At 39.7% G+C, this 23,404-nt stretch overlaps 1 protein-coding gene and 1 long non-coding RNA gene across 41 annotated transcripts in view; both read left to right on the top strand.

The window, feature by feature from the left end:
- Positions 1-23,404, top strand: part of dlg2 (discs, large homolog 2 (Drosophila)) — a 291,611-nt gene that overhangs the window by 242,669 nt on the left and 25,538 nt on the right. For 30 of the 40 annotated variants that reach the window (XM_034889492.1, XM_034889479.1, XM_034889483.1 and 27 more), the window contains 8 exons: positions 530-699; positions 1,194-1,330; positions 2,318-2,462; positions 3,974-4,133; positions 11,048-11,107; positions 14,058-14,210; positions 19,708-19,864; positions 23,163-23,265. In XM_034889492.1, coding sequence (XP_034745383.1) covers positions 530-699; positions 1,194-1,330; positions 2,318-2,462; positions 3,974-4,133; positions 11,048-11,107; positions 14,058-14,210; positions 19,708-19,864; positions 23,163-23,265 — 1,085 coding nt within the window. The remainder of the gene's footprint in view (positions 1-529; positions 700-1,193; positions 1,331-2,317; positions 2,463-3,973; positions 4,134-11,047; positions 11,108-14,057; positions 14,211-19,707; positions 19,865-23,162; positions 23,266-23,404) is intronic. The other 10 variants (XM_034889503.1, XM_034889506.1, XM_034889509.1 and 7 more) reach the window with 5 other exon arrangements.
- Positions 4,916-6,008, top strand: LOC117955224. The gene is made up of 3 exons (XR_004658989.1): positions 4,916-5,052; positions 5,083-5,084; positions 5,118-6,008. It is a non-coding gene; the product is annotated as an uncharacterized LOC117955224 (long non-coding RNA).

Raw genomic sequence — 23,404 nt, forward strand, 5'->3', positions numbered from 1 at the left:
CAAATAACCTTGTACTTGTTAACTGTACCATCATCATTCTTTTTATATTTGAATCCGTCAATAGGCCCACTTTGCTCAAATTGCTCCATCTCGCCTCTAGCTCGCAACCACTTTCCTGACCTGAATAATTCGTTACACTGCGCATGCGTGAAATGCGTTAAAAAAATTGACGTAATTAACAACAAACAACTAATTAACGTCGTTAACGCGCTATTTTTGACAGCCCTAGTGCAAACGTGTTACCACTTATTCAATTAAGCCCATTCTGTGTTGACTTACGTGTGTCTAAGTTGTTGTTTTCTAAGCATAGCATTATTATTGTCTAACCTTTTAACACTCTTATCTTTATTGTGATAGAACAGTTCTCAATCAAAAATAGTCAACATAATGTGAATCATAAAAGCTGAATTTTTTGCAACTTCAGAAGTTTTGTCTGACTCATAAGAAGACTGATGATATATTAGTGTAGCCTTGCTCCTTATTATTACTAATAATAAAGGATCACTAATCTACACTGTTCCTTTTCCAGAGTAAATGACTGCATCCTGCGGGTGAATGATGCCGACGTGTCTGAAGTTTCTCACAGTAAAGCAGTAGAAGCCCTGAAGGTTGCAGGTTCAATTGTTCGGCTGTATGTGCGGCGCCGCAGGCCAATGCTGGAGACCGTCATCGAGATCAAACTCATCAAAGGACCAAAAGGTGGGCTCAGACAAATACACACACAGACACACACACACACACACACACACACAAACACACACACAGATTGTCACATTGATTTCAGTCGATTTCAGTCAGTTTAGCTGAACAGGGTTTTCCCTGGTTCAATTAAAAACAATGTTGGTACATAATGGTGCAGCAGGAGACAGTGTTGGAGACAGTATTGCTTGCTTGCTTGGTTAGAAAGCTTTAAATATGCAATATTTAGACAAACTTCTGATAATATTTAATATTTAGATATATATGCTGTATATCTTGATACATGATCATCACATAATGTGGATGTCTCTGATGCCTAACATGAATCGGTCATACACACAACCCAGAAACTAACCAACCACTTTCATACACACACACACACACACACACACACACACACACACACACACACACACACACACACACACACACACACACACACACACACACAAAAACACACACACACACACACACACACACACACACACATACAGGGCTTGGCTTCAGTATTGCAGGTGGAGTTGGAAACCAGCACATTCCTGGAGACAACAGCATATACGTCACCAAAATCATTGATGGAGGGGCAGCACAGAAGGATGGCCGGCTACAAGTAGGAGACAGGCTGATAATGGTGTGTACACACTGGAGTTCCATTTTAAGAGCTTGCACCTTGCAGACGGATATTTCATGAAATAGATGTTATTAGAAGTATATTTTCCATACTAATAAACATGAAAGTACAATTCATCTTGAATGAACCTTAGTGGAAACATCGGAATATTGAACACACTAGAGTAACTAGAAAGATGAAAACCTCTCTCCATTGTTAAGTAACCTAATACAACAATCTGGGGAAAATATAACCTTTGTGTAAGCATTGTTTACTTTATTTAAATAATTTTGGTGATGTAGTGGTGTTGCAGAATTGTTGAATGTGCTGTTTAGTATTTTTACAGTCTATGAATTGAACCTGGGAATTATCCTTTGTATTTTTAGAGATGACAATGGGACAACTAAAGAAATATCATTTGTTTTCCCACTGATCAGGGTGTCATTTTTTTATTTAATTTTTTATGTATTTTGCTTTTGATGTGCTGACTAATGATAACAAGGGATTGGGGAATGTTATGTCACACTAATCGTGCTGCTAAGTTTGATAAATAACCTATTTAGCATATCTATCATGTTAATGCAATGGCTGTTATTATAAAGACAGATATCCAAGGGACTAGTGGTGATTCCATGAATCTGGTTACACTGTGTACACTACATTAACAAGCAGTGTATCAATCACACTGACTCATTCTGCAGCTTCACTCTATATGATAATTAAGTGAAATGAGTCCATGGCGCACATTTTGAAAGAAAGACAGTGGCAACCTACTGGCTCAGTAGTATAACAGCAAGCCTTATCTTGAGGAGGGCATTGCTCTTCCTTAACTAGTGCTTAATTTACTTACCTTCCTACTGTTGGTGTTGTCACCCGAACACCATCTGTTATAATCCAGTCTCCTGGAGGCAGGGAGCACGCAGGTCTGATCTTAAGTGAGCAGTCAGAAAACTCTATAAACACTATAAATGCTGATTGAAAAAACAAGGACTTTGTCTGTCTGGACAGGTGAACAACTACAGTCTGGAGGAAGTGTCTCATGAAGAGGCTGTGGCTATTTTGAAGAACACATCGGACGTGGTCTACCTAAAGGTGGGAAAGCCCACCAATGTCTACCTATCAGATCCCTATGGGCCTCCTGATATCACACACTGTAAGTCCTCCCTCTTATAATTTAACTGTTTATTCATCAGCTGTTAGAAAAGTGTAACAAAACTGCAGAGAGGATTATTTAGTAAATGTAAAAGTGTGTAATGTGTAATATGTGATTTATTGACACTGAGATCATGACTGTGAATAATTTAGATTTAATAAATTACACAAAACCTTTACAAGTTAAAGCTGCATACATTCATTTTTGGCAGCACACACAACCCTGACATATAATCACCAAAACAACGAGCTAAAAGAGGCAAAAGAGCTGCAGAATCAGGTGACAAGTAACCTCTTTAATTTGCCCACTGGGCTAGTTATACATTTTCCAACTACCGTTTTTTTCTACCTGGACTCTATTTTCCTATGTTTTTGGTGACTGATGGGAACAAAAATCTTGAACATTGGTACAGTGTAAAGCTGCTGCAGTCGGCAGCAGCAAAACAAGCTATAATGTAAGTTAATGGGACAATTGTCCAGCTTGAAAAACCTTTTTGGGTCATCTTTCCATCACAACTCTAGTTTTGGTTGAAATAAACACAAAGTTTATCAATTTACATGTGAAAATATGTTTGCTCTAGACACGCTAAAAGTATTGCTTTTTTTTAAATTGAGTCTGGTGGGTTTAGCACTAGCAACTTCAAAGCTTTTTCTTGTAAAAGAGAAAGGTCTCAAAGAGGTTTTAAAGGTTTATCTCTAAAAGGATCCTTTCATAATGTTGTCAAACCCTTAGAATAATAATTTGAGCCAAATACAAGCTGGACAATTGTCCTATTACTTTACACTCTAGCTTGCTGCAGCGATCTCGCTTAATACTGGACCAGTTTCAAAGATTGTTGTTCCCGTCAGTCACTTAGACTGTGGCTCAGTGGTTGAGCGGTTGCCTGCCAATCGGAAGGTTGGCGGTTCAATCCCTAGCCCTGCAGTCCCATGTCGAATTGTCCTTTGGCAAGACACTGAATCCCGACTTGCCCCCGATCGGAGTGTGAATGTGTGTGAGTGTTTATTTGATGAGCAGGTGGCAACTTGTACGGCAGCCTCGGCCACATTGTGTGAATGGTGAATGTTTCCTGTACTATGTAAAAGCGCTTTGAGTAGTCATTAAGACTGGAAAAGCGCTGGATAAATACAGCACATTTACATTTAGACAAAAAAACAAAGGTTACCCTTTAAATTAGTCTCTGGGAAAGAGTTCATAACCCCCACTTTAACATTTTTTGTGTAGGTACACTCATGAAATGAATTTGGAGCTGTACAGTGGTGCCACTGCTATTTTTTTTGAGAGATTGTTTCTAAAAGTTCATTTTTATGTTAAAGGCAACTTATACGTTTATATAAATGTTTTGCATGTTCACACCACTCCAAAGAAACAGTACTGTACTCCAAGTTTTACCCCTAAATGGGTGTATTTTTTAAACAAATTAGAAATACTAAGTGGGCAGGAATACTTTCTTGGCATCATGGAAATGTTTCACCTCTTTGTTTTTACTTTCTCTCACTTTTCTTCCTCAGCTTTCTCTCCAGAAAATCATATATCTTCCCCCATCAACAGTGGCACTCTGGAATACAAGTCTGGCCTCCCTCCAATCTCCCCCGGGAGTTATTCCCCCCTCCCTAAGCACTTACTCGGGGAAGAGGATCTAAACAGGTTGGATGGTTTTTCCTTCTTACGGTAATTACCTCCCTTCCTACTAGACTACTAGAACTACAGGTAGAAGATATGCCCATCCCAGTCCTTCTGTCTCCCCCTCGTCCTGACTGATCTGTGCCTGTGTTATAAATCAAAAAGCATCCATTGTTTCTCTGTGTTTGGCTCACTTGTTTTGTTGTCATTTTAAAAACCAGTCTCCCCTGCTGTGTTTTTCAAAGATAGCCTAAAGAGTTCTGGTACGATTAAGGTGGGTCCCATGATCCTAAATCAATATCTTCAACACAACATTCTGATCACAAATACTGAAACAAATATTTATGAAATAAAATGTTCCCAGAAACAGCTACTTGAAAAACACTGGTCTGCTCTAGTCTTGTGTTTGTGTCTGAATGTCTCTTTTTATGATTTCTTTTTGGATAATATGATGCATGCCTGGAAACCATTGGAGAATCAAGCAGGTGCTTTGTAATTAAACACAACAGAGTCATAGTACTTTTCTTGTTTTTTGGTGTTGGTGCGCTGTGGCTTTGAAAGGCTTTAGTAATGTTGGTCATCAGTGGAAATGATAGTAAAGGTTGTCCAGCAGCAGCACCATCACTGCACAATGACATGTTGAAATTTGTGATAGAAAACAGTGTATTTGTCAATCTTGACTGTTTCCATGGTATTGATTTGGCATCAGGGGCAGAGAGAGATGTTCCCTTGCTGTTTCATTAATGCTTTAAATTTGCGTTTTCCAGGGATCAGTTGAGCGGTTTGGGATGTTTAAAAAAACAAGCATATTAATCAGGATGTATCATTTTAGATCACTCATCGCACGTTGGATGATTTGTCACATCAGCAGCTGATGTGACAAATCCTTTGTCACATCTGTAAAGATAAGCTACACTCAATTAATAGGCTTGCTACAACTGCCATTCTCTTGAGGCAGTGCAGTAAAGTGACGGAAACTGAAATTGGGCAGACCCAGAAGTTTATGTGTGTATATACAGTATGTGTGGGTAGAAAAAGCAATTAACCAACTGCAAACAAAATCAGCTATGGGGAATTCCTATGCCAGAACAGTTTACAACATGTAGAAGAGCTGTAAACGTGTCCAACCCAACACGCTGCTACAGATACTTTACATTAAAAATAATAGAAAAGCTTTTTAGTGAAATATCTTTCACATTTTTACCTCCTCTATGACTGCTGCTCTATGTCCAAACACAAGGAAGCTGAACATGTCTCACCAGAGTGAGTCAGCCAAACATTAGCAGCTCCCCACCTCAGCTGACCCGACATCTAATCCCATAACAAGCTGCCACAAGGCTCTTGACCAAATGGGCCAAATGTCCTATCAAGTCAAATCTAAGAGTAAAACTTGTGTCTTTTGGCTCAGCGGTGGATGTTCCCCTGCTGCTTATCACTCATAAGGTATGGTCTGAAGTTTGGTTATATGTCACTTCATTTGAAGAATGTTGGACGAAAGCAGGTTTTTCAGCAGCACAACAAGGACTAGTGGTGGATATCTCAGTGACCAAATGATACACTCCATAATGCTCTTCTGTTGGATTAGATAATTGTTGCATGTTGTGGCAATAATGGCGCTGTGTTATCCATTTGTAAAATAAAGATCAGGTTGGAGGAATATTACAGCAGAGTGGTAACAAAAGCTCATTTCGGAGGATAGTTGAAGGACCCGTGTGATAAACTTTGTTGAGTGAAGGATTAGTCCTCTATTGTCTTTGGATTTAAGAGGTTTAGTATTTGCTCTTGGCCAAGGTGCTTGAGATTACCTTGCTGACCTAAAGTGAAGCACTCTAACAGAAGCTCTGTAGACACAGGATCCATCAAAGGCAAGTGGGTCCTCACATTCTGTAATAACTGATAATGCATCTCCGGTAGCTTCATTCATTTCATAATATAATATTCTAAATGTTAGAACTTTCTCTCAGGCCAAGTGAAAGACTAGAGGATGAACCCTTCTGATTTATTAGCAAGAGCAGAAAGTTGTTCTTGCAACTACTACAGGAACTTATCATATCCTGCAGCCACGCAGCTCATGTACAATGTACATATTGGAAGCAATGGTAGAGTGGTACTTTTTTCAGGGTTTTCAGATGTTTAGAAATCTGCAAGTTTGAAATTCATAATCGCAAGAAAATTATTACTCCATTTATATCTTCACTTGTATGCCTTTAAATAAATAAAAAAATGCCTTTATTTTATGGCGGTTGTAGGGTGTGAAGTCCAAATATTAAGAAATGTGTTGCTGTTCAAATTCTTGTAAAGCTCTCCATGTTTGTCTTTAGATATTTTCACCTTACTGCCTGGCATTTGAAACTTTTAGTAGCTACTTCAAAATATCTCCACATCCCTCCACAGTCATCCTTCAAACCAGCCCTATTTTTGAGTCCCTGTGGTTTTCTTTAACACTAATGTTCAGATACTGACTGCTGCATGACACTACATTTGGCCTCTAGTTCAGAAACGCAGAAAGTTACTGTACTTTCAAGTGTGTGAACTCCAAAACCAGACTGAGTTAAGGCTTATGAATAAAAGAAAAATAGCAATGAACCTCCACAGGCCAGCTGCACAGCAGCCTTCCAGACTCTAAATGGCATCTAAAGATCCTTACAGGGTCGCTGCGTTTGGGTCTGATCTGGACTGACTTGCTGCCTTAACTCAGTTCATTTAAGTATGAATGATTCAGCAGGAGAAACCAAGCCAACTGTCCAGGACTCTCTGGCTTCTCCATCTCACCAGTGGGCCGTTATTGAGACTCAGTAAAAGCACCAAATCCAGGGGATTAATTTATAAAACTCTGCGTAGGTGCTGTAACACTGTAATTTCCCATTTTTTGGGATCAATAAATATCTATCAATCCATCTATTTATCTATCTATCTATTCTGAAAAATGTTGTGCTCCAAAAAGTCTGAATTTTTGTACGCAAAAAGAACATTCTGATTTTTTAAATCATGCGACTCACACCTGTACAGACTCTTCTTGTTATAAATACGGACGTGCATTACCGCATGCAGCCGTGCAGGAGCCTCACGCTTCTCCCAAGGTCGTTCCATATTTGTCCTAACCCTCGTAATGTCCTCCCAAATGCTTTAGACCTTCTGTCCTCCAGGGTCAAAAGGACCCTACCTGGTTTGACTGTAATTTATTACAGTATAAATTGTCAATCAATTCTGTGTAACACTTTTTGTCTAAATTCAGTTCAACCCACTACTATACATTTTCCCCTTCATTTTGGAATTTAGAGTCAATAGATCTTGTTAACATAAAAGTACACCCTGTTTTTGAGTAAAAGATAAAATGAAACTATGAATTATTTTAGGCCTAATATTATTTTAACTGTTTGACTTATCACAGAGTGGTATATGTCAAAGTTTAGTAAAGATGCTGTTTTTGAATCATTTGAATTTTTTTAATTATGTCACATAATCACCATAATCACACCTGTTGTCCTCTGGGGTCAAAATGAACCCATCTTGTTTTACTGTTATTTAAATAATATCTTGTGGATACTTCACCTAATTCTGTATTAAGTTAATAATAGATTAATTCAAACACGTACCACCATTTTTAATTTAATTTGAAATTTAAGGCCAATAAGACAGGTCAAGTGGACCTATGTCATTAATTGGAGACTATACTGGCATGCAACGTCCGTCACTGGGAGGAATGGAAGACCAGATCAGTGTTTTGTCCTTTTTTATTTTGTTTAACCCTAATGTTGTCCATGGGTCAAATTTGACCCGTTTTCAGTTATTTTTGTCACAAAAAATGGCCGTAAAATAAGCTTTGGAACAAAAAAAAACTCAAATTTCAAAAAACTTAAAAAAAATGAAAAATTAAAAGCACCCAACAACATTGATAAAGTGACAAAAATGTTGGAAAACCATAACGTCTTTTCATGGTTGACGGGAAGACAACACAAGGGTTAAGATTATTTTTTTGACATTTTTAGGCCTTTATAGACAGGACAGCTGAAGACATGAAAGGGGAGAGAGGGGGGAATGACATGCAGCAAAGGGCCCCAGGTCGGAGTCAAACCTTGGCCCGCTGCTTTGGGCACCAACTCTACCAACTGAGCTATCCAGGCACCAGTGTTTCATCCTTTGACTGGAAATATTTTTCTATCTCAGCTGGGTCCTCTCCCTCATTAGTACTTTCTCATCATTTGATTCTTCATCTTTATCAAAATAGATGCAATCCTCCACTTCTGACACTTCCACTATTTTCAGCTTTAGATTCTACATCATCCGTTGATTCTTCATCTTCATCAAAATAGATGCACTGCTGCACATCTGATATGAGCTTTAGTTTCTACCTAATCATTAAGTTCATCAAATTCCTTTACTTCATACTCATCTTCCATTTCTGCAGGAGGCAGTATGGGGTCTTTTTCAGAGGAAAAAGCAGCATGCGGTCTGTATGTTGGATGTATCACTACATCATTATTGTCCTCCTCGTCTGTCTCTTCTTTCATATTAACTAATATCTTGCAAGCCTCCTGTGCAGTATAGAGCTTCTGTTTCCTCCCTGTGCTGCCTGTCTCTCTCAGACTAAACTGAAATGGCCCAGTACCTGTGGGAAAAGACCTGTTCTGTTGTTTTGTTGTTGTTGTCTTAACCATTGCTTGACCCCACATATCCAACATCCATGATCAAAGATGTTTTGGCGAGCAGTATGGTGGGACTATTTGCTCCATTGAACCACTTTGTGCTGCGGGGTCTTTTTGACCCCACAGGACAACAGAATTCATTAAATTCAGTAAAACATCCCTAATTCAATCTATTTACTTCAAATTTATTTGTATCATTAAGAGCATAGTAGTAAACAACTACCATTTTTTCAAAGGAATTGATCAATTAAAAAACGTATTTTGATGGCAAAACATTTCATTTGGGGTCACAATGACCCCAGGACAACACGAGGGCTAATAAGATCCATATCAATAAACCAATGAATAGTCCAGCCTTGTAAAGGACCCCTTGATGATCAATTATGAAACGGAAAAATTGGGAAAAAACATGATTCAGTGAATGTGAGATTGAGGTGCTCTTGCTAAATCTTTGAGCAATGCCAAATCTGCCACGCTGTTGATTGGTTGCAATACACAGGCCATCGGGAACTGTAGAGCTATTTATTTATTGTCACAATAGGTTAATTTTGTCCAATAAGCTGGTAGTGGATTGGAGTCATATTGGCTTCATCAGTGTAATTAAAGGTCCCATGAAATGGTGCTCTTTGGATACTTTTTTAAAGGCCTTAGTGGTCCCATAATACCATATCTGAAGTCTATTTCCCAAAATTCAGTGGTGCAGAATTTCAGCCGCTAGAGCCAGTCCCACAATGAGCTTTCCTTAGTATGTGCCATTTCTGAGTCTGTAGCTTTTGAGGAGCAGAGAGGGGGGCAAGGTGGAGGCTGGGGGTGTTGCCTTGACCAACTGCCACTTTGCTGTTTGAAAGCCATGATGTCTAAGTCCCATGGGCGGGCCAAATTCTCTGGGCAGACAAAGCAGAGAAAGGGGAGGTAACCTTGCTCCTTATGACCTAATAAGGGGCCAGAACGGCCCATCTGAGCTTTTATTTTCTCAAAGGCAAAGCAGGATACCCAGGGCTTGGTTTACACGTATCGCCATTCCTAGCCACTGGGGGACCATAGGCAGGCTGGGGGAACGCATTTTAATGTTACAAAACCTCATAAAGTGAAAATTTTATGCCATGGGACCTTTAACCCTTGTGTTGTGTCCGGGTCTGTGGAACCCATTTTTAATGTTTTCTAAAATAATAATTATGCTATTTATAATGTCTTCTAACTCAACCCCTTTAGCCTTGGCTCATTTTCTGTGAAGAACATAAAAAATAACTTATTTTCAATGACTGCACACGGTACACCCCCCTATTACATATGAGGAGTTCGGGTCTACCAGACCCGAGTGTAATAATTGTAGGTGTTATGAAACTCTGTCCTCCTAGAATAACAGCTGGTATAATCTATTTGGATCTCAGGTTTTGACCACTTGCTCTAATTAAATATAAGACATAATTTACATCTCTGACCTTCGGCGTGCATTAACCTTCAAGTCTGCAGAGTACCCACTCCTCAGACTGAAGAAAAACACTGCGCTAGTAGATGAAGTGGCCTCATTTTATTTGGTGTCCTAAGACATTCACACTCAAATTTCCTTTGGGAGCATTGCCATGTTGGTCAGTCATGTCGAAATATGATAAGTTAAACACCCTTGCCTGAATACATCAGATGCAGTGGAGGGTAAACCCACTCAAACTCTCTTTAGCTCTTTATTTTAGTGTCATATATTTTTTGAGATGCTTAAATATTGAGAAGGCCTGGAGTGTGTGTTTTAGCTGTTATTATGACGATTGCAGATAGCTGCAGGTTTACATTTGCTTCTTCAGCCACAGTCTGCCAGAAGGTACATAGTTGCTAGGCAAGACCTACGGTACATCCGTCTACTCTAATCTGTTAAAATGCCAACAGTCTACACATGTTCACATATTATGCATAAATGGCTCGTATAAATGATACTGTACTGTATGCTCCAGGTAACACATATGAATCCACATCAGTTCACAAACACCAGACACTGAGTGTTCACTGAATGTTTAAACAGCTATAGGGATTGGCATTGTGTCTGCAGCAGATTAGCACTGCCTCTCCTTGCAGGCACACTGTTTATAAACTAACACTCTCATTTTTTGTGATGAGGATGTTGAGGAATCCCTTACATGGATGTTGACTTCATTACTTTCAAGGACATGGCTTTTCCTGCATACCCCAGAGTGTGTTCTTCATCAGTGTCTCAATGAATGAAAAAAATCAACTGTGTGAATTATATAGCAAAATTACAGAATTTTATGATAAAAGATGATTATTTGGTTGGTTAAAAAAAGTTCAATTTTTCCACCCTATTAGAAATCCCTCGCTAGATGACGGGGAGGGTCACAGGTTTGGTTCCCAGCACTTCCAGTTGAGGTGAGCTATTTAGCGTGCTCAGGCACCTACTGCATGCCCTCGCATGTTCGTCATTGCATGTTTTGATTTGTGTCAAGGAATGGCTGGAAATACAAATGACACCATGCCACCTGTCTAAGCATGTGCCCCTTTTCATTTGGATTTGGATGTATGACAAAACGTTATGAATAAATTCTAAAGTACAGTACTGTTGAATGTTTCTCCTCAAAGATAACCTTTCTGTTATCTAAAAAATATATCAATGATTTTAAAAATAAATGATAACGCTGTGCAAAAAAGATTATTCCTTGCTAATGCTAACACATTAAGGCGAGAATATATTTGAAAAAATAAATAACAAAACCATCTCTTACAAATAAGAGTTGACAAGCAATAAAACACACCCTTGCTCAATCCAATACATTGAGTAGTTTTGCTGCTACAGTCTTACTTGCCCTGGAATGACTACTAGCTTATAGTTGCTAAAGTTAGCCATCTTGAGATATTTGTTGCTGGGATAAGAGCAGTCAGTTCACTGACTATGTGACTATTTGCTACGTAAAAGTAATCAAAGGAGTTTGGCAATATCCATATTTCTTTAAGTGAAAATGAACCACCTCACCAAACAGAGTACTGTATCAATGACTGGATCACAGCTGTGCCATGGTATTCACATGTCTTTATCCAATGTATTTAAGAGTTCTTGGATCAGCTTGCTCCATACATCATAACACAAATTAATTTCCTTAAAACTATAAATTATTTACAGGTATACTAAGCAGCATTTTTCAAAAAAATCATAGACAAACGTGTGTGGGACGTTTATGGGCATTAGCAAAGAGCCTTTGGGACCCACTTTAACCCCCAGCCAATAGCAGAGTCTAGTGTGTTTGTGCTGTGTCTGTTTGGCCAAGACACACACACACACACACTGCTTGCAGTGAAAGGATGAAGCTCTCATTCACACAAAACCTGACAGTGCTGTACTTTGCCCAATTTACTGATTTTTTTCTTTCTCTACATTCTCTCTCTCTCTCTCTCAAACCCTTTTACACAGCCTGTATAAGATGGAACTGCTGCGCCCTTAAAGTGCCTCGCCATCTGTTAAAAATGACAAAGACAGAACAGGAACAAAATTGTGCCTTTAAGCCGGCAGAGGTAGTCACAGAGCCGTAACAACACCGAACCAACATCAAAAAGTGACAAAACAGTGTTCTCAGGTGCTCTCTCAAACACACACATAAACGCACGTGGGCCATGGCCTCTGTCCACTCTGTGCTACTTTAATGCGTGAAGTTGCCGAGTCAGGTTTGCATAGTTGGTTAACAGTGCAGACTGGCTCACACACGCTGTCTTTTGCTTCGGAATGCCAACATGCTATGTGAAATCACACACATTGACACACTGATTGGTTCTGTGTGAATAAACAAAGTCAGAATAAGGCAAGACCTTCACTGCGGCGTTGTGGTGGGATATCTGTGTGAAATGGCCCTCTCTAGCTATCTCTCTCTCTTTCTCTCTCTCTCCTCTCTCTAGTAAGGTAGGGTAGCTTTTCTATAAACAAATGCACATCCTTGGGTTCAAGTACAGTAAGTTTGCAAAACATAAATGCCAGCTGTCAAACTTGACCTTGGTCCAATCAAAGATAGCTGTGTATGTGAGCAGAAAGAGGAAGGTGGATGACTGTTGATATTGATGTGAATCTGTTTACTCAGATAGTGAAAGCCAGAATCAGGAATTACTTTAATTATTATAAAGAGATGACGGATGTGATCTGGGCCTTTGGTGATGTGGTGTGCTCTGTTAAAGGAGACTAACTACTCTTTTCTCAGGAGTTGATGTCATTTATTTAGGTGTATATGTACAGTATGTTTTTATTGGCCTGTTGTTTTGAAAAGAGATTCTTTTTTAAATAGTGAGTTGGAGCATTGATAGAGGCCCCTATCAAATCTCTCTCTCTCTCTTTCTCCATATCCCTCTCTCTGGTAACACTTTACTTGAAGGTATCTCCATAAGAGTGACATGACACTGTCGTGAACACATGACACTGTCAGGACACAGTCATGACACATGAACCCTAACCCTAACCATAACTTGTCATGACAAAACCGAATGACACTTACTGAAAGAAGGGTTATGTTGTAAACGACTTGTTTGTGTTTATGACACGTTCATGACAGTGTCATGTCACTCTAAGACCTTAAAGTAAATTGTAACCCTCTCCTCTCTTTCTCTTTCTCTCTGACAAACACCATCTGACAATTGCTGCTTAGTATTCCTTTGAGCTACGAGATTTCAAAGAATGTTAAAACCACGACCACATGTGACATGTTGATAGAAACTAGTTTAATAGATAGCCATGTCAGCAAGTGATGAAAAACATTTACAGTTGTTGATTAATTGGTTCATAAATTCCAGAACATGAATTGTTAACAATGTTAATAATCATTAATTAATTTTAATTACTTATCAAACAAATGACTAATGTTCCAGCTTCTAAAATGTGAGGATTTTTTTCTGTTAATTTTTATTGTAAACTGAATATCTTTGATGGTCACGTTTGAAGACATCAGCTCTACCAGTGGGACTGAGGCTCAATTGATAAAAACATTATTCATTATTAGTGGATGAAATCCTTGTTAGTATTACCCATAATATTAGTATGGCTGGTTATTCAGTATATGATATTGATTGCAACAGGAAATTAATTTTCTTAAGTCCTTTTTCTTTTTAAGATGTAAAGCATGCTTGATTTTAGGGGTTTGAACAGCAATAACCATATACCATTTACACCATACAGTACTGTAAAGCGATACTTCCTCCTACTCTCTCTACTACCTCCCATGCTGCTTTATTTCTATAATTTCCATGGTTATTATTTGAGTGCCTCCATCATCTTTGTTTCTCCCGGACCCTCCATCCCTGTCTCTGGACACTAACCTCTCTGCTCTTGTCTCTCACTCCACTGTAGGCCTCCTGAGCCAGTTTACAGCACTGTGAACAAACTATGTGACAAAGTACCCTCCCCCCAACACTATTCCCCAGTGGAGTGTGACAAAAGCCTCCTCCACTCCGCCCCCCTCCCATATCCCTTAAGCCTGTTCCCTGACTCGGACGTCACCAGGTACTTCCCACCACCACCGCCACTATGTCTCATACAAATGACATGCCATGTTACCATATCGTCCTTTATACCTACTGGTTTTCTCTCATTCACTAAACTGTTTTTTCCCTCCTTTGATCCCCTGGGAACCATGTTTTGGTGTTTTTTTTCTAAAGCTAGCATCCCTTTTTTCCTTCCACTTTCCTCTCTCTCTTCAGTGTTCCGATTATACCTCGTAGCCGGATCCAGTGGTTGACAAAGTACTCATAGTGTTTCCCATTTGTAACTGGATTTTCTGAGGTCAAACTCGGGCAGCCATATTCTATCTGTGGACGTTTTTACTCTGTATGCATACAAAAACACCGTTATGCCTTTTTAATAAAATGCCAACGCTAACAATTGCTAGAGCTAATGAAAACATAAAAAAATCAGACTTGTAAACACAACTCATGGATGACGTCAGTCCCAGCTCCAGCTTCAAAGTTCCGAGGTAAATGGAACAAGATCTTTTTCTTAAGTAAAATTGGCAATTCCACACTAATAATAACTCTGCAACAAGTCATTAATTTAAACTGTTCCTTTAGTAAAAGTACATAACTGGGCTATGATTATTTATATGTTAAAGGAGACCTTTTCAGGTTCATACTTTTTTTGGAGAGCTTTTTCAATTTATTTTTGTGTAAAGGGCAGATCAAGACTATTTTGGTCTTCCTGGCCAGGTTTGGGCATTTCAATCATGGACAAAAAAAATCATCAATGCTGTTCAGATTTTCTGGTGGTTCTGATGTGTACAATTTTGTGTTAAACTGTTTGAATGCATCATTGATTTCTGTTGGGTTATATGATACAGAACCTGTTTCAGTTTGAATTCAATTAATTTTCCTAGAGCTTTCTTCTTCTCTCAGTTGCCAAGACAGAATTTTGTGCGCCTTCTCCCACAATTCATAGTACCTTTGCTTGCTTCTCAAAATGTTTTTTTTTATTTTATACAAATGCAAAGTATTGTATAAGCTTTGTATTTACCAATATCTGGTGTAGATCTTTAGACCCTGATTGTTGAAACTCCTTTTCCAATTTCAAAATGTCTGCTTCCAATTCTTCTACTTCTGCCATGTATTTCTTTTTGATAACTTTGACATAAGAGATGCTTTGTCCCCTTAAAAAAGCTTTAGTGTGTCCCATAATATAAAACTATTGGGAGAAGAAGCACAGTTTGTCTCATAGAATAGCCCAATCTGATCTCTTATGAATTTGCAGAAATTTGGCTTTCAAAAGACAGTAGGGTTCAGACGCCACCTATATATATTAGTAGTTCTTTCAGGCATACAAATGGATAGGGTCAGAGGTGAGTGATGATATTATTCTAGATAAGTACTCAGTTTCTACTGCTCTATGAATCAGCTGTGTCGATAACTGGATAAGATAAATATAATCGGAATAATTTGGGAATCTAGGGTGCATTTGTCTCCACACATCAGCTACATTGAATTCCTTCATGAATTCTATGGTGATCTTGGCTGTTCTAGATTTGGTTATGGATAGAGCTGATTGATCTAGATTCAGGCAGAAATTAAAGTCACCCCTTATAAGAACATTTTGTCGTCCTCCTGACACCTTCAAGAATATGTATTGGACAAATGACTTATTGTCATAATTGGGGGGATAAACATTTAAGAGAATCCAGGGTTCCGAGTAGATCTGACAATTCACCAAAACATATTTCCCCAACAATATCTCCATTAACAATGGTTTCTCCAAATGTTGCGGGGTGTTCTTATTTATCAAAATGGCCACTCCCCTTGCTTTAGAGTTAAAGGATGATGATATTACATGCCCTATCCAATCTCTTTTCAATTTTCTGTGTTCCATGGGTGTCATATGGGTTTCTTGTATAAATGCAGGCTATTTTCAGTTTTTTTGAAATGTGTTAAGACTCTTTTTCGTTTTACAAGTCCATTTAACCCATTCACATCAAAGCTCACAAATGTCACCACCCTGTTCATTAACAACATATAATTTCACAAAAATATTGCCCCTTCTTTAAGACAGATGTGTCCCTTACAACCAAGTAATGTGAAGTAAAGTACTGACCGTATGAAAAATAACAAAATACAAAAAAAGGAGAACAATAACATCCCTCCCCTCCCACCCTGCCTTGTGTCTCCCTGAACCTGGCACATAACATCCCGTATTCATCTTGTAAGGAGCTACTGGGTAAATAACTAAATTATGATACCGCTAGCCCCCCCTTCGCGACATTGTAGTTACATGAACTATATGATACCGCGATACAAAGCAATTAAAGCAGTGGAAATACAAGCACCTTAAGCAGTGTGAACATGGCGGCAGGTCAAAGTGGGCCATTGCAATATAGTGTATATGGAACAAAATACATATGGGCCCTGGTGCTAAGAGCAGCTGGTTAGCTGCTTTGATCAAACATTTGCCTCACGTCGGTGCAGCCATGAGTAAAATGAAAAATTTCAGCGTATGTATATACTCCCCTTCTCGTACAGTATTCCTTTCTAGGGACTTTGCCGGCGCCTTTGGGTCCGCGAACATCTTGGGCGCGCCGCCATCTCCAGGGTAAACATAGAGCTTGGCCGGCTATTGCCAGTGTATGTTTTATTCCTTCCTCTCGCAGGGCCTGTTGCATTTCTCTGAATGCACGGCACTGAGCCATGACCTTGCTGGTGTAATCTGGGGAGATAAGGATCTTGCCTACTTTGTACTCCATGGACTATTGTCTGCCAAGGAAAAGAATCAACTCCTTCTCCTGAAAGTGATTGATGCGCGCCATGATTGTACGTGGGCTGGTGCTGACAGCCAGCTTCGGCTGGAGGGAGCCTGGTCAATTTTGACTGGATGCAGAAAATGGCCACCAACCAGTTTAGGGATTAGTCTGGAAATTCAGTGGGTCTGCCTTCCTCCTCACCCTCTTCTATCCCCACAATTTGGATGTTGTGTCCCAGAGAACGGGCCTCCAGGTCAAGCACCTTGGTATGAATCTGGATGTTGCGTCCCGCCAGCTCAGTGTATTTAGCTTCAAGTGCTATTATGTGGATGTCAAGGTCTACTATAGCTTGTTCCTGGTTAGCCACATGGATTTGCAGTTTGGCCTGCAAAGCTGTGAGTGACTGAAACTTAGCCACAAAGGCATCAAAACGTGCATTAATGCAGCGCAGGGCTGACTATGACACCTCTTTGCACAGCTCCTATCACATATCATACATTTTATCCTGAGGCATGTCGGACCTGGTGGGAGAATCATTAGCAGGGTTGCGGCTACCGATGATACCAGCTTCAGCTCCAATAGCCTGGCTGTAGGTGGATTTGGTTTTGCTGGAGACGGTTCCATCCAAAATAGACAAAACGTCACACATTGGTAATATTGTCATGCAAGATTTTCAAGATATTCAACCAGATCAACTTGTACATTAATGTACCTGACACCTACTTGCACAGCCCAATATGTAATAACTATGCAGTTCCTGGTCTGTAGGACAGGGGTTTCACTTGATGGAAACAGAAAGCTGTTATTACCATACAAGGTCCCAGCTCTTTTCAGGTCATTGACCAGCTCCTCCCGTGTAGTTCTGGGCTAATTTCTCACCTTTCTTAGGATCATTGAGACCCCACGAAGTGAGATCTTGCATGGAGCCCCAGTCCGAGGGAGATTGACAGTCATGTTTAGCTTCTTCCATTTTCTAATGTTTGCTCCAACAGTGGACCTTTTTTCACCAAGTTGCTTGACAATTTCCCCGTAGCCCTTTCCAGCCTTGTGGAGGTGTACAATTTTGTCTCTAGTGTTTTTGGACAGCTTTTTGGTCTTGGCCATGTTAGTAGTTGGATTATTACTGATTGTATGGGGTGGACAGGTGTTTTTATGCAGCTAAAGATCTCAACAGGTGCATCTAATTTAGGATAATAAATGGAGTAAAGGTGGACATTTAGAAGGCAGACTAACAGGGTCAGAATTCTAGCCGATAGACAGGTGTTCAAATACTTATTTACAGCTGTGTCATGCAAATAAATGGTTAAAAAATCGTACATTGCGATTTCTGGATTTTTTTTTTAGATTATGTCTTTCACAGTGGACATGCACCTACTATGAAAATTTCAGACCCCTCCATGATTTCTAAGCGGGAGAACTTGCAAAATAGCAAGGTGTTAAAATACTTATTTTCCTCACTCCTTTCAGTGTTAAATTTAAACTTTTGAAAGTGTTCATATTTTTACAATCAACTGGAGTTGATTAAATCCTGCAACGAGTTGTAACATGTAACATGTATCATGTAAATAGACTGTATTTATATAGCGCCTTTCTGGTCTTAACTCAAAGCGCTTTAACATAGTAGAGGAACCATTCATCATTAACACGCATTCACAAATTGTGGCCGAGGATGCCGTACAAGGTGCTCATCAGATACACACTCACACACATTTACACTCCGATGGCGCGGCATCAGGAGTAATTCGGGGTTCAGTGTCTTGCGCAAGAATGCTTCGACATGGGACTGCAGGGCCAGTGATCAAACCACTAACCATCGATTGGTAGGCGACCGCTCTACCACCTGAGCCACAGCCACTGCAACACTGAGTAGTGTTAATATTACTCTACACTAGTGCTAGTTTTACAAATTCTAAACTACCAGACTACACTGGACTCCAATTTAGTAACAGTAATTGGTGTAACAAAATTTACACTGAACCCCACAACAACCACAGCTAAACACTTTACAAAATTACAAGACTACAATTTTCACTAAATATGTGTGTATTTAAAAGGCAGGCTTACCACAAATGCAATACATAAGCGTTCAGCATGGAGTCACACAATTACAGTATGGGATAATGTAGTGTCTGCATTCACCAGCAGATGACAGTATGCTGCTTACATTTGTGATGGAATTGCTGAACTTGGCATAAAAGCAAAATGCAAAATTGTTTGCTATCAGTGTTGTTTAGTCCGCTTGATATCATTCCTGATTGACAATGCAATCCCATTAGCTCTCTGTGTACACTGCGGGGACTAAGTCAGTGCTAAACAACCTAAATACTTCCATATGGGCTGCCTTAAACCATGGACTGCCTTAAAATCTGTGTCTGAGTCTGTGGTCTATATTTGAGTCAGTACCCTGAAAATGCTACTTTAACCCTATAGGGAGCTAGAGTCCTTCAGTAAATGTTTGGAGATGTCCCTTGCATGTATCCTACTGGTGTGCATGTGTGTGAGAGAGAGACAGAGAGAGAAAGCAAGCCAGTGTGTGTAAGCATGTGACAAGATTCCTTTTCCGTCAGAACTGAATTGGGGACAAGTGATCCTAAGTAGAGCACCGTCCCCCTGTGGAGCTCCAGCAGTCTTTGAGCTCTGTTGCATGAGCAAAGCATCGCTGAGGCTTTTGTCGGCGTACCGTGCTGATTGTTGTCCACATCTCTGTCCTCCTCCGCCAAAGCAGAAGATGCTGAAACCCACAGACTCCCCCGAGCTGATGTACTATCTGAACTGTCTGTACAGGGAACCCAGGAAGGTTGTGCTCCACAAAGGCTCCACAGGCCTGGGCTTCAACATTGTGGGCGGTGAAGACGGCGAGGGCATCTTTGTTTCCTTCATCCTGGCCGGAGGGCCCGCTGACCTGAGTGGAGAGCTGAGACGAGGCGACCAGATCTTATCAGTGAGTGCACAACACACCTTAGCCTGATTCTATAAATACAAGACACAGCTCATGCTGGAAACTTCCAAAAGTGTTTACGTCATGGGTCATTTGTCGATACGTCAGCATCTGGATTTGGAGTTTTGGTTTTATTTTAGAGAAATGTGTGGCATATTGAGTATAAGAGCCTTTCATAACTCAAAAGGCTGCTTACATTCAAATGTCAACAATCCTTTTACCTGTTACGTGGTTAAAATATTTCAATCAGAATTACTCACAAAATAACAACTAACTGAACAAAAACAACAAGGTTTGCTCACTGCAAGTACAGATACTTTTAAAATGGTCGGCTCTTGTTAAATCTGAGTGTTCCCAGCATATTAATAGAGAGCGTAATAGTCCTACTGGCCTAGATTCATTTTCAAGGCCAACCACTAACCTGGGCTTTTTGTCCCGTCCCATCAGGATATCTTTTATTTTATGCTGATCTTGTTAAATATTTGGTATGCTTGGAGCTCCAAAAGTCAGATTGTATTCCGGGGTTTCTCATTCAGAACCCATTTTGAGACCTTGTTAATCCGTCTTAGCTTTAAACATCACGACAGCTCTTTGTGCTTGGGTTGAACCGTATAGTCCAAACATACAGTAGCCTCCCTACTATATACTTCCAAGTATTAAAGCTCTGTTGAACAGTGAAAATAAAAATCACCCATAATTCTCTTTTAAAGGTGGTGAAGACTGTGTCAGAGGAATTAAAAGCAAACAAATTGTTGAAAACAGCCAAAACACAGATCTTGGCCAAGAGCCTACAAGAATAATGTAATTACTACATACTGTACCATAGGATACTGCCCCTCATATACTTGCAGGAGCTCACGTGGATTTTATATTTAAAATGTTTTTATTACTTTAAAAGTGTAATCTGGGGAGATAAGGATCTTGCCTACCTTGTACTCCATGGACTATTGTCTGCCAAGGAAAAGAATCAACTCCTTCTCCTGAAAGTGATTGATGCGCGCCATGATTGTACGTGGGCTGGTGCTGACAGCCAGCTTCGGCTGGAGGGAGCCTGGTCAATTTTGACTGGATGCAGAAAATGGCCACCAACCAGTTTAGGGATTAAACTGGTTGGTGTCCGAACATACAGTAGCCTTTGTTGGCCTGTTAAATAATGAAATGAAGGTGGGTAAGGTCTACATTTTCCCAAACCAACGGAGTCTTTTTTTACTTGTTGTTATGTATATGTAGACTAAAATATCTGCTTTAATAAATTCGCTACCACAATGCCACACGGCTTCTCTCTAAAAAAATGTATGAATCTTGTAGATTTGAAAACATTACTTGATTTATCAATAACATGATCAACAGAAAATTAATCGGCAAAAACTTTGATAAGGAATTAAAGCTAATTTTAGTAAATCAAAAACTTCAAACAAAACTTCCTGATTTGAGCTTCTCAAATGGGAGAATTTGCACCTTTTTTGGGTTAGGTACTCACCCTAACCCAACTGTTGGTTGAACAAAATAAGCCATTTTAGAAATGATTTGTGATTGTACCCTTAATATCCATTATAATTTTCTACAAAGATTCCAACTGATGGCCAAACTACGGTTAAAATCGTTGTAGAGTATGGGCAAGATTTCACTGTTAAACTGATTCTTGCCCATGAATGAAAAACATGCGACAATCAGCATTTACATTTCATGGTTAAAAGCAGTTTATTTTTAAAAGAGCTGATGTACAATCCTTTTCCAAGCGTCTCTGCAATGTAACCAAACACTCCGAATTCTGAATGCAGTGTGTAATAAAGGTATTTCTAACCTAGTCAATAATAATATCTTTGAATTCTCTGATCTGATCTCACCTAATGTGAGCAGCTATAATCTGAGAGATAAATACAATTAAAAAAAATTGTGTGTTGATATTGTGGGATAATAATCACTTGATTTAGTCAGCATCTACAATTGCTTTACAATCCATCCTGCATTGTTTGGTCACAGTATTCAGTTGGAAAAAATGAATGTATGATGAGTGGACTACACAGTGGGCATTAGCTGGGAGGAAGTGATTGTCCTGCCTTATTATAGTTAATTGCCATAGTTTGCCTCCAACACTAATGCCACAGTGTGCAACAGAGGACACACATTGCATTGCAGTGGTAAATCAAACTGGCACAGTCGGTCTGCTTGTTCTGCCTTGATGAAAACGGGCACATAATATTTCAACATTGGCCTGGGTTTGAAGTCTAACAATAACTCAACCAATTGGCCTACACTTTTCTATCACTGTACACACTATTTTATATCCAGTTCATATTGCACTAAAACCTGGGGCTCTTTGGTCTCTTCCCCTAACACTAAAACACAGGACACAGACTGTGAAGAAACAGGTTTGTCAGAGAGAACTGTAAAACTGTGTTCTCCTAGTGAAGCAACACAGAAACAGATGACCGTTTTAGTGTGTGTGGCATTACCATTGTGAGGTAGATCATGTGGTTCCAACAGCATCTCTTATATTTATGTGAGAAAGCTGAACTTTTGCTATGCTATAGTAATGAACGATGCAGAGGAAAAAAGATTCAGCCAGTGTCCCAGGAATTATTTTCACCAAAACAATCTTGCATTAAGGGGATACAGAGGCAGTTGTGTTTAGATGCATCGCACCTCTCAACATTTTATTGCAGGTCCTTCACAAAGGTATCACACAATTTCAAAGTTTCTTGCATATTTCTGGAAACATATTTTTTGGGAAGTTTTTTTCAGAAAAAATATGAGACAAACAGTAAAAGAAAGATCCACTGTACTGATTTTAAGATATTCTACCTCCATTCATCGCACCTCAGATCACAACTAATTCTGTAAAATAAATATGTACCTGTCGTGGGCGGCTGTGGCTCAGTGGTAGAGCGGTTGCCTGCCAATCGGAAGGTTGGTGGTTCGATCCCCGCCTGAAGTGTCCTTGGGCCAGACACTGAACCCTGAGTTGCCCATGGTGCTGTGGATCGGAGTGTGAATGTCTATCTGATGAGCAGGTGGCACCTTGTACGGCAGCCCCGGCCACAGTGTATGAATGTGTGTGAATGGTGAATGTTTCCTGTAGATGTAAAAGCGCTTTGAGCAGTTGTTAAGACTGGAAAAGTGCTATATAAATACAGCACATTTACATTTTAGTGTTTTTTTATTCAAAGGATACCATGTATTTGCACTTGTGTGGGATAACGTATAGTATTGTGTTCATTTAGGTCACTGCTCATTGTACTGTGTAAATAAAACAGAAATTCCACCAAAATAATCCTGGGAATTGTACTTGTTCACGCAGGTAAATGGTATTGACCTACGAGGAGCCACACATGAACAAGCGGCAGCTGCACTGAAAGGAGCCGGACAGGTGGTCACTATCATTGCCCAGTACAGACCAGAAGGTGAGTCACCACTAACACCACGTGTCTGTAAAAACACAAGAACCCTGTGGTGTAATTGTCAGAGGCACAAACATACCCAGGACAATGCAAAAGTAGATCTCACAGTGCTTTTGGTTCTAATTAGGCCAAGTTGTTTCAA

Source organism: Etheostoma cragini, chromosome 13 (genome assembly GCF_013103735.1).
Source record: "Etheostoma cragini isolate CJK2018 chromosome 13, CSU_Ecrag_1.0, whole genome shotgun sequence".
NCBI lineage: Eukaryota > Metazoa > Chordata > Actinopteri > Perciformes > Percidae > Etheostoma > Etheostoma cragini.